This window comes from Pelodiscus sinensis, chromosome 10, assembly GCF_052426305.1.
Source record: "Pelodiscus sinensis isolate ZL-2025 chromosome 10, ASM5242630v1, whole genome shotgun sequence".
Taxonomy (NCBI): domain Eukaryota; kingdom Metazoa; phylum Chordata; order Testudines; family Trionychidae; genus Pelodiscus; species Pelodiscus sinensis.
Genome location: NC_143061.1, coordinates 34,309,954 through 34,322,815, shown reverse-complemented (window position 1 = coordinate 34,322,815; position 12,862 = coordinate 34,309,954). Strand labels below are relative to the sequence as shown.

The 12,862-nt window shown below is 38.8% G+C and overlaps 1 protein-coding gene across 8 annotated transcripts in view; it reads left to right on the top strand.

The window, feature by feature from the left end:
- Nucleotides 1-12,862, top strand: part of U2SURP (U2 snRNP associated SURP domain containing) — an 84,292-nt gene that overhangs the window by 50,099 nt on the left and 21,331 nt on the right. For 7 of the 8 annotated variants that reach the window (XM_089780842.1, XM_089780840.1, XM_075937664.2 and 4 more), the window contains exons 17-23: nt 488-567; nt 3,256-3,343; nt 4,098-4,220; nt 5,404-5,560; nt 8,227-8,322; nt 8,969-9,035; nt 12,429-12,591. In XM_089780842.1, the coding sequence (XP_089636968.1) occupies nt 488-567; nt 3,256-3,343; nt 4,098-4,220; nt 5,404-5,560; nt 8,227-8,322; nt 8,969-9,035; nt 12,429-12,591 (774 nt within the window). The remainder of the gene's footprint in view (nt 1-487; nt 568-3,255; nt 3,344-4,097; nt 4,221-5,403; nt 5,561-8,226; nt 8,323-8,968; nt 9,036-12,428; nt 12,592-12,862) is intronic. The other variant, XM_089780843.1, reaches the window with a different exon arrangement.

The window sequence follows — 12,862 nt, the reverse complement described above, 5'->3', positions numbered from 1 at the left end:
GTTTCCCATGTTTAGGATGATACTGAGTTTCTGTATTAAAACCAGAGTTTGAAGATTGTTTTACATTCTTCTGAGAGGTGCCATTTTGTTGAAGCAAATTCTTATTTTCTTTTTGCCTAGTATTTTTCCATTTGAATCTTTTCACGTTCTCAAATTAGCCTTGTATATGGGTGAGGGAAGCGTTGCCAGTTCACTGCCTGAATAGAATATTGTGAGTGTTCATACAGATGGAAAATAAATCAGAAATGTAATATTTACCTGTTCAGTACATACATTCACTGTATAACCTTAAGTTCTGATGACTTTTCTTGTTGGCAGTGGAGAGAAACATGTGAAAGGATAGTTGGCATCAAGCTAGTTTAATTTACAACTGCCCAAAGTATTTTGAATTTCCATGTCTTTAGATTTATCTGAAAATATTACAATATTATCACAGCATAATTTAATTTTTTTAAATTGATCTTAATTTGGATGCTCTTTATTGTAGATTGCAAGATTATATTTGGTGTCAGATGTATTATACAACTCTTCAGCTAAAGTTGCCAATGCTTCTTATTATAGAAAATTGTAAGTATCAGTTTTTTTAAATTCTTTACAGAAATTAAGGAATGTAATCATAGCCTTAAAAGTATATCCATCTAGTTCAGTGGGCTCCAGCCTTTTTAACCACAAGATCACCTTTTCAGTTTAAGTGCAATGTAAGATCTACCTCAAACCCCAATACCTTTGCCCCATTTTCTTCATACCCTTCTTGATGTCCTGCCCCTGCTCCACCTCTTCTCCAAGGCCTCACCCTACTCACTCCACCCCTTTTCTCTCCCCCTCACTTTCACCAGGCTGGGATAGGGAGTTGGGGTGCAGGCTCTGCTTTTGGGCCAAGGAGTTTGGAGTGTGGTAGGGGCTCCGGGCTTAGCTCAGGGTTGGAGTCCAGAAGGGGTTTCAGGATGCAAGCTCTAGGAAGGAGTTTGGGTGCAGGGGGACTCACATCTGGGGCAGGAGGTTGGGTGCAGGAGGAGGTTCAGGGCTGGGACAAGGGTTCAGGGTACAAGCTCTGGCTGGGCTCTGTTTAACTGAGATGGCTTCTGGGTGGTGGAGCAGTGGAGTTAAAGCAGGCTTACTCCTTCCCTGGTCTTGTACCACTCCTGAAAGTAGCTGGCATGCACAGCAGTGGCTCCATGGCGCCATGTGCTGCCGCTCACCTACAGGCACTGATCCCACAGCTTCTACTGGCCACGGTTCCCCCTTATTGATCAATGGGAGTGATGTCTCCCGGCAAGGACAGCATGTGGAGACATCCAGGAGCAGCAGTTACCACAGGGATAATTACTCCAGCCATGACAGGTTAAGCATTTTAGAACTCAGTACTCAAAGAATTACATTTAAGCATAAAGAGAAATGAAAATTATGAAATGCACAAACCAGTCAAAACCCAAAAGTAACCCACTCTGCAAGCAGTTTAAAAGAAGTAACAACAACCCCCCTCATATGTGTTGTGTCAGGAGATGAGAGGGAAGGACAGTGTGTATTTGTGAGTATGACAGACACACACACACTGTGTGACAGTGACAGAGATATTTGCATTGCCAAGCTTCCTCCATCCCCTTCTCTCTGTGCGGAGATAGGATATAGGAGTGGGGGGAGGAGGGACACTCACATCAGCACCCCCCCCTTTTCACGAGGTGTACCGGTAGTTCGGAATAGGAAGCCTAGTTCGAATTACCTAGTTCGAGCGCTGCACGGGGTTCGAACCAGCGGGGTTTTAAAAATGGCGGCTCCCCACTTATGCAAATGAAGCTCGGGAAATTCAAATCCCGGGCTTCATTTGCAAGTGCGGTATGCCTTCATTACCCCGCTAGTTCGAACTAGCGGGGTAGTGTAGACATACCCTATCATACTACATATAGCATGTTTTTAAAATATATGTGGTAGGTGGGTTCTTTTTGTTCCCCCTTCTTCCACATGGGATCATCTATACACATGGCTTTTATTGGCTTTAATTTTAGAAATGGCCTCATGGACCCAGTACCCATTTGCAACAGTCAGGCCACTACCTTAAACAATATTTTTTAGTTTTTTCCTTCCACTCCTAGCACAGTTTTCCTCACTTAGTTTCTTAGTTTTCATCTTATTCTTGCCACTGGTTTGTGGTCTAAATCATATCAGTGGATCAAATAGCAGCAGGAATTAGAACGATAGGAACATCAGCTCTTTGTGACGTAGTTTATCACCTTCATTTCTTATCTTGTGGTCAGTTGTATTGAATTTACTGCCAAACATTTTGAAGTTTTGGAGTGAAAGAAGAGAATGACACCTTGAAATATTTTTAAAAGAATTTGATGAGGTGTTAGGTGTTTTAGATACATCTGTCCCTAACGTTTTCTTGCTGATTTTTGTTGTTTCACAATCACATTTCTTTGCTTCTGACTTCCTGTGTTAAAAGTCCACACAAACAGGAGAAGCATATTGTACAAGGAAATCAAGAAACTGACTACATATGAAAACCTGTCACAGGCAAAAAGAATACAAACGAAAGAATATAGAAATATTTTCCCTGAAATCCATGTTGTTTCAGTGTTAGCCTCCTCTCGTCCTTTCTGCAATGAATCATCCAGGTGGCCCCTTCACACCACTGAGGAGGCCCATTATGTAATTGGGGCTATTGATGTTTCTTCTAGTAATATAGCAAGTAAATCTTATAGACAGAAGCATTTTTAAAAGTTGAATTTGTCCGTTGGAAATCTGGATGGTAGATACAAAACAGAATCTCACTCATAATTTTCCAAGCACTGTGATAAGCATAAACTAGAACTCACGACCAGAGAGTGGGAGCAAGCCATTGATCTCTTTTGCTCCTTGGTTTCTTTGGAGCCTTATTAAAGTTATTTGTAGCCTTCCAGGCTGCCTTGTTACACCACTGTTTTGACTCTCCAAAACATTGCAGCCCTCAACTCAGCCTATCCCCCCCATGTCAGGCCTCATACTGTGGTGTCCTCATAGAGGGACTCTTCTGCCTGGAAAGATCTTTTATGCCAGCCACTTCATCCCTACTGATGAGTATCTCCCTGTATAATTCCACCATTCACTGAAGCAAATTTCATATATGGTAACTGTATTTGGTTTACAATGCAAATTCATGGCTACAAATCCTGACGATGAACCCACATATTTAAAAGGAATAGGTTCCAGGGGCACTCATGAACTAGACTGCAATCCTCATGTTATGCTGTTTAACTTAAGAATTATGTTTAATTCCAGTTTTGAAACAAAATTATGTCAGATATTTTCTGATCTCAATGCTACCTACCGTACAATACAAGGCCATTTACAGTCTGAAAATTTCAAGGTATGTGTATTATTCTTAATATGAATATTGAGAATGTGAATTAATAATATACTTCTGCACAAGAGAATATGTTTATAACATGTTGATAACTCCTCCCCCCCCCCAACTTCCAGAAACTTCCAAATTAAGGGTGGTATCTTTTTGAATTTAGTTCCATTTCTGTTTCTTTTATCAGAGATAATTGCTTTGAATTTGTGTTCAAAGTGTGTCCTTATACAGATGTTACTTTTAAAAAACATTAAAGGAAAAACAGTTTTTCCTCCTAGAAGTTTTTTGTGTAAAGGTAGTGATCAGTGTAAATGGGGAAAAAAACCAACAGCTAATTAATGAATTAGTGAATTATATACTCGTGGTATTGGGAAAGAAATGTAGCATTTGAGAATGAATTTGTTGTGGTATGATCACTTTAGTTTTATGTTAGACCATATCCCCTTCTGTGAAAGAAATCTTAATGTTAAAAGAAATTGCTGAGCACAAAATACACAGTTTTATTTTCATCCTTTTTGTTTATTAGTGGTTGATAATTAGACTTTATAAATCCTTAACAGAGAATGATCATTTGCTACTTTTTTAAAGTAAATTTATTTCTAATTTATATGTTCAGAAAACATACAGTATTTGTTTTACTGTTGAAAATTGATTATATTCTACATGCATGTTTTAAAACTTTATAGTTTTATAGTGCTATGCTATCAATTTCTGATAATTTAAAAATACCTCTTATTACAAAGAGCTAGCATTTTTCTGTTTTTAGCAACGGGTAATGACATGCTTCAGAGCATGGGAAGATTGGGCGATTTATCCGGAACCTTTTTTGATCAAACTGCAGAATATTTTCCTGGGGCTTGTAAATATTATAGAAGAAAAAGAAACAGAGGTAAGTGCTTCGCTTAACTAAAACTAAACCTTGCTAATGATGCAAATGTGGTGGAAGCAACCAGAAAAGCCAGCAAGGATTATTTTGGCATCCCTGATTGGATAAGTGTCGCTGTTGTTTGACAGGTTTGAAATTTATGTACTTTTATAAACTTGAGGCAGCTATTGGCTCCTCAGGTGCAGCTAAGAGAATTTCTTTTCATTTGTACCTTGGAAGATAAATGTGACAGTTTCTTTCAGATATGGATGTCACTACCATAATTCATGCTTTTGTCACTTTCATACTAGATTACTGTATTGCAGTATATCATGGAGTTACATCCTGAGACTGTTTGGAAACTGAAACTAGTGCAGTATGTGACAGGCCATTTACTTAGTACTCTAAGTACCTTGTAGAGCTGACTTGTGAATTCCCAGGTGGAATTTAAGATGTTGGTATTAACCTTTTAAAGACTCTCTCTTCCTCTGCCATAGTGTAATAGTTGGAATTAGTGGCACTTCCAACTCAAGTAGTATCTCAGTTTAAAAGAGGTAAACTATTGGCATGTTGAGGAACAGGATGTCTTCTGTGGCTTGCGTACCCCAAGCTTGGTCTATCAGAGCCAAGAATTGCTTTTGTTTTTTAACAGGAGAGGAAGTCTGAAGGATGTTTGTGTGTGGTGCTTGGATGTATAATTACAGTACAGCTCACTGTATACTCCTAGTTGTTAGACCACCTGGAGCATGGGATGGGTGCTTACTGACTGAAGGAATTGTTCACATATCTGAAGTCAGATGCACAGCTATGTGTCCTTCAGTGAATTAATTCATTTGGCTCATTTGTACCAAAGCTGCTGTTAACGTATGAGTTTCATCCTCTTTCTTTTAGATATGGATATTGCAGAATTCTAAGTAAGCTTCCTGCTTGCCACTTCTGTATGAGATAAATTTAGCCACTTCTATTGAAATTGCACAGCAGTTGTACTTACAAAGGAGCAAATACCAGTTTAGATTAATGCACTAAGGTATATGCTACCAGGAATGCTTTGTTGCTTTCTATTTAAGATGTTTGAACTACACAAAAATATAAGTAAATGTTACCTGAAATGAATTAGAAACATTAAAAAGTAAACAATATAGAACATTCACTGGGCAGCCACTAGCTGAAGGAATTTAATTATTTACAAAAATATATTTGCCTTCAGGAAATTCCAGATGATCTTGATGGAGCTCCCATTGAGGAAGAGCTTGATGGCGCACCACTGGAAGATGTTGATGGAATTCCTATTGATACTGCTCCAATGGATGATCTTGATGGAATCCCTATTAAATCACTTGATGATGATCTGGATGGTGTACCTTGTAAGTTCAACTTGTAATTTGGAATCCTAGGTTTCCTGCTATAATGTACTTAATGCTGATATAGGAGCTTGACTTAAAAAAAGTTAATGGCCTGGTGTCTGCTTTGTAAACTTGAATTTCAGAATGAAATAAACCTAAAAATTGAGCAACAACAAAGAATAAGACAGAGTATTTAACAAATAGATTGTTGATGTGATGACTGTTTTTAATTTTATGATGTAAACAAGAATTAATTTATAGTTTGTTGCTTTTAGATTGTAATCTTTTGATGCAGGGTCCATGACTCTCAAGTGTTTATGCAATGCCTACCCTGGTGGGCTCCCAATACTGATAGTTTTGGGTGTTAATGATATAAATCAGGGCTACTCATCTTCGGAAGCCCCAGGGGCCATAATGATACTCTCAGCACATGGCGAGGGCTGCAACTTAAGTGTGGTTGCATATACATGAAAATATATGTGCCAATATATGCAAATAACTTCTTTCACACTGACAGGCACGAATACAAAGATTAAGGTAAGACTACGCAACATGTAGGCCCCATTTTAAGTCAGTTCTGGCTGATATTAATAAAATGCAATATTTACCCGATTTCTACCCATATGACAGCACTTTTAATGAGCATTGACAGTACAGGAATTTAACTACTAAAACACATATCAACAGAAGACGGTTATATTGACTACTTTTTTGTTTTGGCTTCACAATTTTAACACATCAAATAAAAACTGCCAATGCGCTACTGGAATTTACTGGAGTATAAGTACGATCAATGTGAAGATTGTGTCTGCAAACTTTTCACCAGTTGTTTCACATCAGTCTTGTATTCTGTTGTAGCAGCACAGAGACAGTTTGTCAGATGTCTGTCAGTAAGAGAGGTGCACAGTTTTGACTTGATGATCCCCATTTGAGGAGAATGAACTTTCACAGACATATGTAGACCCAAAGCAATTTAGCACTTTTTTGGCACATTTCAGTAATACATGTCTTCCTGTACGTAGATCATCCAAAATGTTTCAGTGTCTTTTTCCTTATGCCTACCTTTTAGAATACTATTGTTTTGCAGTTCTATCATCTTTTCTTCAAATGTGGCCCTCTCAACACCAAATCTCACTGCTGAAGGTGAGACTGCCTCTACCTCAACTGAAAATGGATTTTCAGAAAATCAAAGAACTGTCTTCAGGGATTTGACATCTAGAAAATGAGAAGAAAGTTCAGTTTTCAGCTCTGAGATGTACTCCATAAAAAAAAATATGCATGTTCACTCAGCTGTGTCACTTGTGAGTTGAGGATGAGAAAGTGAGTTGTCTTTCTCACAAAGCTGATCTGCAAAAAGTGCCAGTTTTGTTTCAAATGCAGAAACATCACACTTCAGAGAAGGCAGTTTTTTTTCTTTGCCTTGAAGTTTAAGATTGAGTGCATTTAAGAGGCATGTCATATCAGTGAGAAAAGACACGTTTAGCAGGAATTTCTCTTTGTCTAAACATGACAGTAAATCCTGGCGATCCTTTGTCTCCAAAAACACTCGTACACCAGGCAGTAGATCCATAAACCGATCTAACTCTTTGTCTCGACTCAGCCATCTAACTTCTGCAAGCTTTGCCAAGTCACCATACTGTGTTTTGTACTTCTCAACTAATACTCAAAATTGTCTGTTTCAAAGCATTTGCAACAATGAAGTTGACGATTTTTGTTACACTATCCATTGTGCTCATGAGAAATCTTCTCATCACTTTATTCCATAACTGTTCATGATGCTGAATGCAATGGTTTGAAAAGAAATCAGGAAACTGGATTTTTCTTCAGCAAAGAAATTAGTCCCTTCTCTTTTCCAGCCATGGAGGGCGCGCCATCAGTTATTACTGAAGTAAGCTTCTTCAAATCAATGCATTTTCCTGGTCCTTCAAAAAATGCCATCAGCTCAGAATAAACATCCTCTCCCCTAGTTTGACCTGTCAAAGGTAGCAGAGTAAGCATTTCTTCGACATACTTTTTGCCATTGAAAAAACGCACCCAGATTATGAGGTCAGATATGTCTGAATGATCAGTAGATTCATCCATTGCCACACTGATATACTCAGTGCTTTTAAGTATCAAAGGGGTAGCCGTGTTAGTCTATAAGGTGCCACAGGACTCCTCGTCACTTTTGCAGATTCAGACTAACAGATTTATTGGAGCATTAGCTTTCGAGGGCAAAGACCCACTTCGTCAGACATGCGTCTTTGCCCATGAAAGCTTATGCTCCAATAAATCTGTTAGTCTATAAGGTGCCACAGGACTCCTCGTCAGTGCTTTCAATGTCTCTTAGAAATTTAGAAAACAGATCACCTGAAACACTTTTAATTCGTCTTACTACAGTTGAATCAGACACTTGCAGTTTTGATATTTGTTTAACTATATCCTCTTTGTTTTTAAATTATGCAAAAACTGAGTCGCTACAATCCTGCATAAACCCAAACTGCATTGTGGACCGCAAACAAACGGGCCACAGGCCACATGTGGCCTGTGGGCCGCGTGTTGAGAGTAGTCCTGATATAAGTAATAAACAAGATGGCACAAGACACTTAAATATTTTATTACTCTGCAAGTGCCCTAATAAAATTCAGAGTTTAAGATCTACTGAGAGATCCTTGGACAATAAGTTTCTTAAAATTTTTCCTCAACAGTGGATACTTCTGAAGAGTCTAAAAAGAATGAGCCCATATTCAAAGTTGCCCCTTCAAAATGGGAAGCCGTGGATGAATCGGAATTGGAAGCTCAGGGTTAGTTTAAAAAAAATGTTTAAAACTGAAGCACTTTTGTAAGTAAATTGGAAGCTTAATGTTTTACTTAGTTATTTGACTGCTTTTTATGAACATGTAAGTAAGCTATCTAAAACTGCTAAAGCAATTTAAATTCTCTGTTAAGTAAATTAAGCTTTGTTTTGCATCTGTTTTTCGCATTTTAGTAACATGTAAACTTTAAAAAATCTTCCAGTGCATAACAAATATGTACTACTGATTACTCATTCTCAAATGTTTATTCTGAGAATAAATTTTTTTAAAAACATCCAGAGTTCCATTTTCACAAGTAATACATATACTTGGGCTTCTAAGTCTCATTAATTGTTATTGAGACTTAGTCTTATAAGTGCCTATCATAAATGGGACTTTTAAACTTCTAAAAGTTACTCAGGTGATACCTAAGTGTGGTGCATGTTGCCATTAAATAAATTGGAAATATATTTTACTATTCTCATAAAATGAAGGTTTGAGTAAAGATGTAATTCATTTCCATGAAGAGGGGATATTTGTAGCAAACTCTGGTTGCAACAGTTTTACATTTTGAATTTTATAATATTTACATATGACGTCCAAATTTCAGATGAAATAATTTTATTTATTTTTATAATCTTATTTTTTCTTCTAGCTGTTACAACTTCTAAATGGGAGTTGTTTGACCAGCATGAAGAATCAGAAGAGGAAGAAAATCAAAAGTAAGGCTCTAGATGTTTCTAGTTTACCTATGTAAGCTTCTTTCTGAATGATAGGAGGTGCTCTATTGAAGTCTACGGGAAAACTCCTCCTGGGGAAGTTGTTATATCCACTAATATTTCAAAAAGTTTTGTGCCTTCTTATACTTTCACAAGATGTACCCACCTTTGTCCAATGCTTTCATTACTCCTTTTGAAGGATTTAGACAAAGTAACTCGTATTAGATAGTTTATGGAATATTTTATAATTAAGGATAGGATTCTGTCACAGATGGACTTTCTAGTACCCCCTGTGACTACTTAGGGTGCAACTCTGGGCTCTTTGCATCATAACATCGTATCAATTGTGAGGCATTGTGAGATGGTTCCTGAAAGCCAATAATAGTAGATATAATAAATACATTGTCTACGCTGACACTGTGTTGACTTAATTAAATCAATTGTGACTCCCTGTTGCTTACAGAGGTGGAGTTACCAAACCAAGGACACACTAACACAGAGGCAGGGAAAATATGGCCTATGAGCTGGATCCAGCCCTCGAAGCTGCCAGATGTGGCCAATAGTAGTCTCTGCCAGGCTCCCTTGCCTGCCTTGCCCCTGCATGCTGCTCAAGCAACTCTCTGAATGCTGAGAGCCTGGGAGAGGGAGGAGAGGCTTCATTTGCTGCCCCTGCCCCCAGAACAATCCTGCAGCTCAAACTGGCTGGTTTCTGGCCAATAAGACCTGCCTTTTTGCAGGACAGGCAGAGCGTGAAATACTTCTCCCCACTCTGGGCTCACAGCATTCAGAGCCACATATGGCCCCTGCAGTTGGCGCATGAAAGGCAGGGACCCTGGCCGAGGAACCAGCTGGGCTGCTTGCCAGGAGCTGCCCAGGTAAGCACCTCCCAGCCAGGGTCTGCCTCCGGTGTCTCAGCCCCTCTTCCCCCACCCTTTGCCCACCTCCTACAACCCTACCCCATGTAATCCAAACCGTCCACATCCCTGCTTCTGCACCCATATCTTCTCAAAGACCCTGCACCCCCTTCTACACTCCTCCAGGTCAGAATCTTTTCCTGCACCCATACCCTCTCCTGAACTCTGCACCATCTCTTGCACTCCAGTCTCCTGCCCTAGGTGATTAGTCTCTCCCAGATCCCCCCGCGCTCCACTCCCTTACCCAACCTCCATCCCAAACTCTGCACCTTCTCCATTAATATCATGGAAGAGTGCAGCCCTTGACTATTTACCAAATTCTTGGAGTGGCCCCTCATCAAAAATTATTGCCCACTCCTACTAACAGCAGCAGGAGTCAAATTCAAGTGAAGGCAAATCCATTGCTATGTTGATGCAGTACTGTTGATCAGGCCAAAGTGTATGTCTCTCTAGTAGTGGTTACATAGTTGTCAACAATATGTAGCTGTTTGTTTCCCCTAATAGGGAGGAAGATAACTCAAGACACATATGGTCACTTTTTAATTAAAAACATAAGCTTGTGTTCACAAACCATTTCCATTATCATTGGGCTTGCTTAGCACCTATCATCTCAGCTTGTTTTCAGTATATTTTTCTAAGAATATATTTTTTTATCAAATGCATGAGACCACTTAAGACATAGTTCTACATTGTCAGGGCAATTGGATGCATACAGTGATCTGTTAGTTCTTTTCTGTGTCTGATATCCTGGATCCTTTGAAAAAGCCATATTGAATATGTATGTTAAAATCCAAATTAAATTTGAAAAGGAGAATATGAAAATGTAGATGTGAGCAAAGTTTTTAGTACTGCATACCTTTCTGTCAATCTTTGCTGCCTTCTAATTTCATCAGTTATTTTCTGTAGTATAGGTTGAACCTTTCTAGTCCTGCACACTCTGCTCTGGCAACATCCGTGGTCTGGATGGTACTTGGATTTTAGTTGTTTATCCACCTTTCATGGCTGTGACCAAGTGTCCCGCGGTCCCATAACCATAACATTTGTTTATAGCCATCAGTCCTGGCTCTGTTCTGTGCTGTTATTTAGCTCTAAATTATCCCTTCATGTCTTCTAAGAAACCAGAAAGCAGTGGAAATGTAGGTAATGGTGCAAAGCATAAGCATGTTTTTATGCTTTATCTACTTATTTCCTTGTGCCAATACAGTAAAATTGTGTGCCAATGCTAAAGCATTGTTATGAAGAGAGCTGATAAGCCTAGACTAGGTGTGTGCTTCTATAGAGCATATCAGTATAATCGTAGATTATTAAGCAGCATTGCAAAAGCTGTTCCATTTAATTGTCTCGATGAAATAAGAATAGAGACCACTCACTACAATATTGAGCTCTCATGGTTTGGCACTGGTCAGATCCTGAGGGCGCCAGACAAGAGAGGTTCAGCCTATAGTATTGTCAATTGAACTTTTTCAAAAAGAAGCTGTATTCAGTAACCCATTAATGTCAGATAGTATGTATCCAATACTACCTGAGGTTTGTCATGTGACACACCCATAAAGTTAACACATCTTGAAGGTTCAGCATTAACTTTTGAATCATATGAGCAGGTGGTAGCTTTCTTACATAGATGATTTTTTGGATACTACTAGACCTCATTCAGTGTTATAGTTGTTGGCCAGTCTTTGCTCTTTTGTTCTTTAAGTAGTTTGAGAGAATCAATAATAATGATTACAGCATCTTAGACTACATTATATGTTGAGCTGCAGCATTCTGGTGGCCAGTTTTGGAATATCATTATAGATTCTGATACAGCCTCTCCCCGAGTTACGGACCAAACACTCGATCTGTTCGTAACTCGGACCCCACTGAGTTACATAGCAACCTCGCTGTTCGTAAGCGCGGGTTATGTTCATAACTCGGGGACTGCCTTTACGACCACTCCATGGAAGCTTTGGTCGTAAATGCTAATGGTCGTAACTCTCAAGCAACTTGCGGAATGGCTGTACTTCTGATGTCTGTTGCCAGGACTTGAATGAAGAAATAGGATAAAAGCAATATTTTAATTTTGTAATGGAACTAATTACATTTGAAGAAGCAAAAATTTTGACACTTAGATTGATCTTGTAAATAGTGTTCAGACACCATTACTAGAATAATTATGGACTCAATTTGTATAAATTTTGAAGTACTTCATTGGAATGCATTTAGAGTACAGCGTAAAATAACAAACTTAAATGTAAATGTTTTATATAAAAAAGTATGAAATGGTAGCTGCCTCATGCACCTGGTTAGTGTCTGACACTGTACACCAATAAATTGCAAGTTTAGGTGCATCTGGTAATCAGTTAACTTATTCAGAAATTGGCAAAAGGCCAGACCTAAGACTGCAAGAAGTAGACATTTTGGTAAGCAAGATTTGTAATGTTCAAATTATTGAATCAGGTAGATAACTACATGCCAATAGATTCTGTACTCTTGTCCTTTAAAGTCAGGAAGAAGAAAGTGAAGATGAAGAGGACACTCAGAGTTCAAAATCAGAAGAGCAGCATATGTACTCCAATCCCATCAAAGAAGAAATGCCTGAATCCAAGTCATCAGTCAAGTACTCTGAAATGAGTGAAGAAAAGCGCGCCAAACTCAGAGAGATTGAGGTCAGTGTATAATCTCTCCCTATATATATAAAAACGTTTTTCCTGCTGGACGACAGAATGTTCCTGCCGGGTGACAGAATGACATCATCATGTCATCAGCATCAACAGGTTCTCTCAGCGAAGTGAAAGCAGCCGGGGGGCAGAGGAGGAGGAGGCTAGCGTAGCGAGCAGGGGGCACAGCCCCCTACTAAATAAATAAAAGTAAAATAAATAATAGAATCATAGGATGCTAGAATTGGAACGGACCTTGAGAGATCATCAAGTTCAGCCC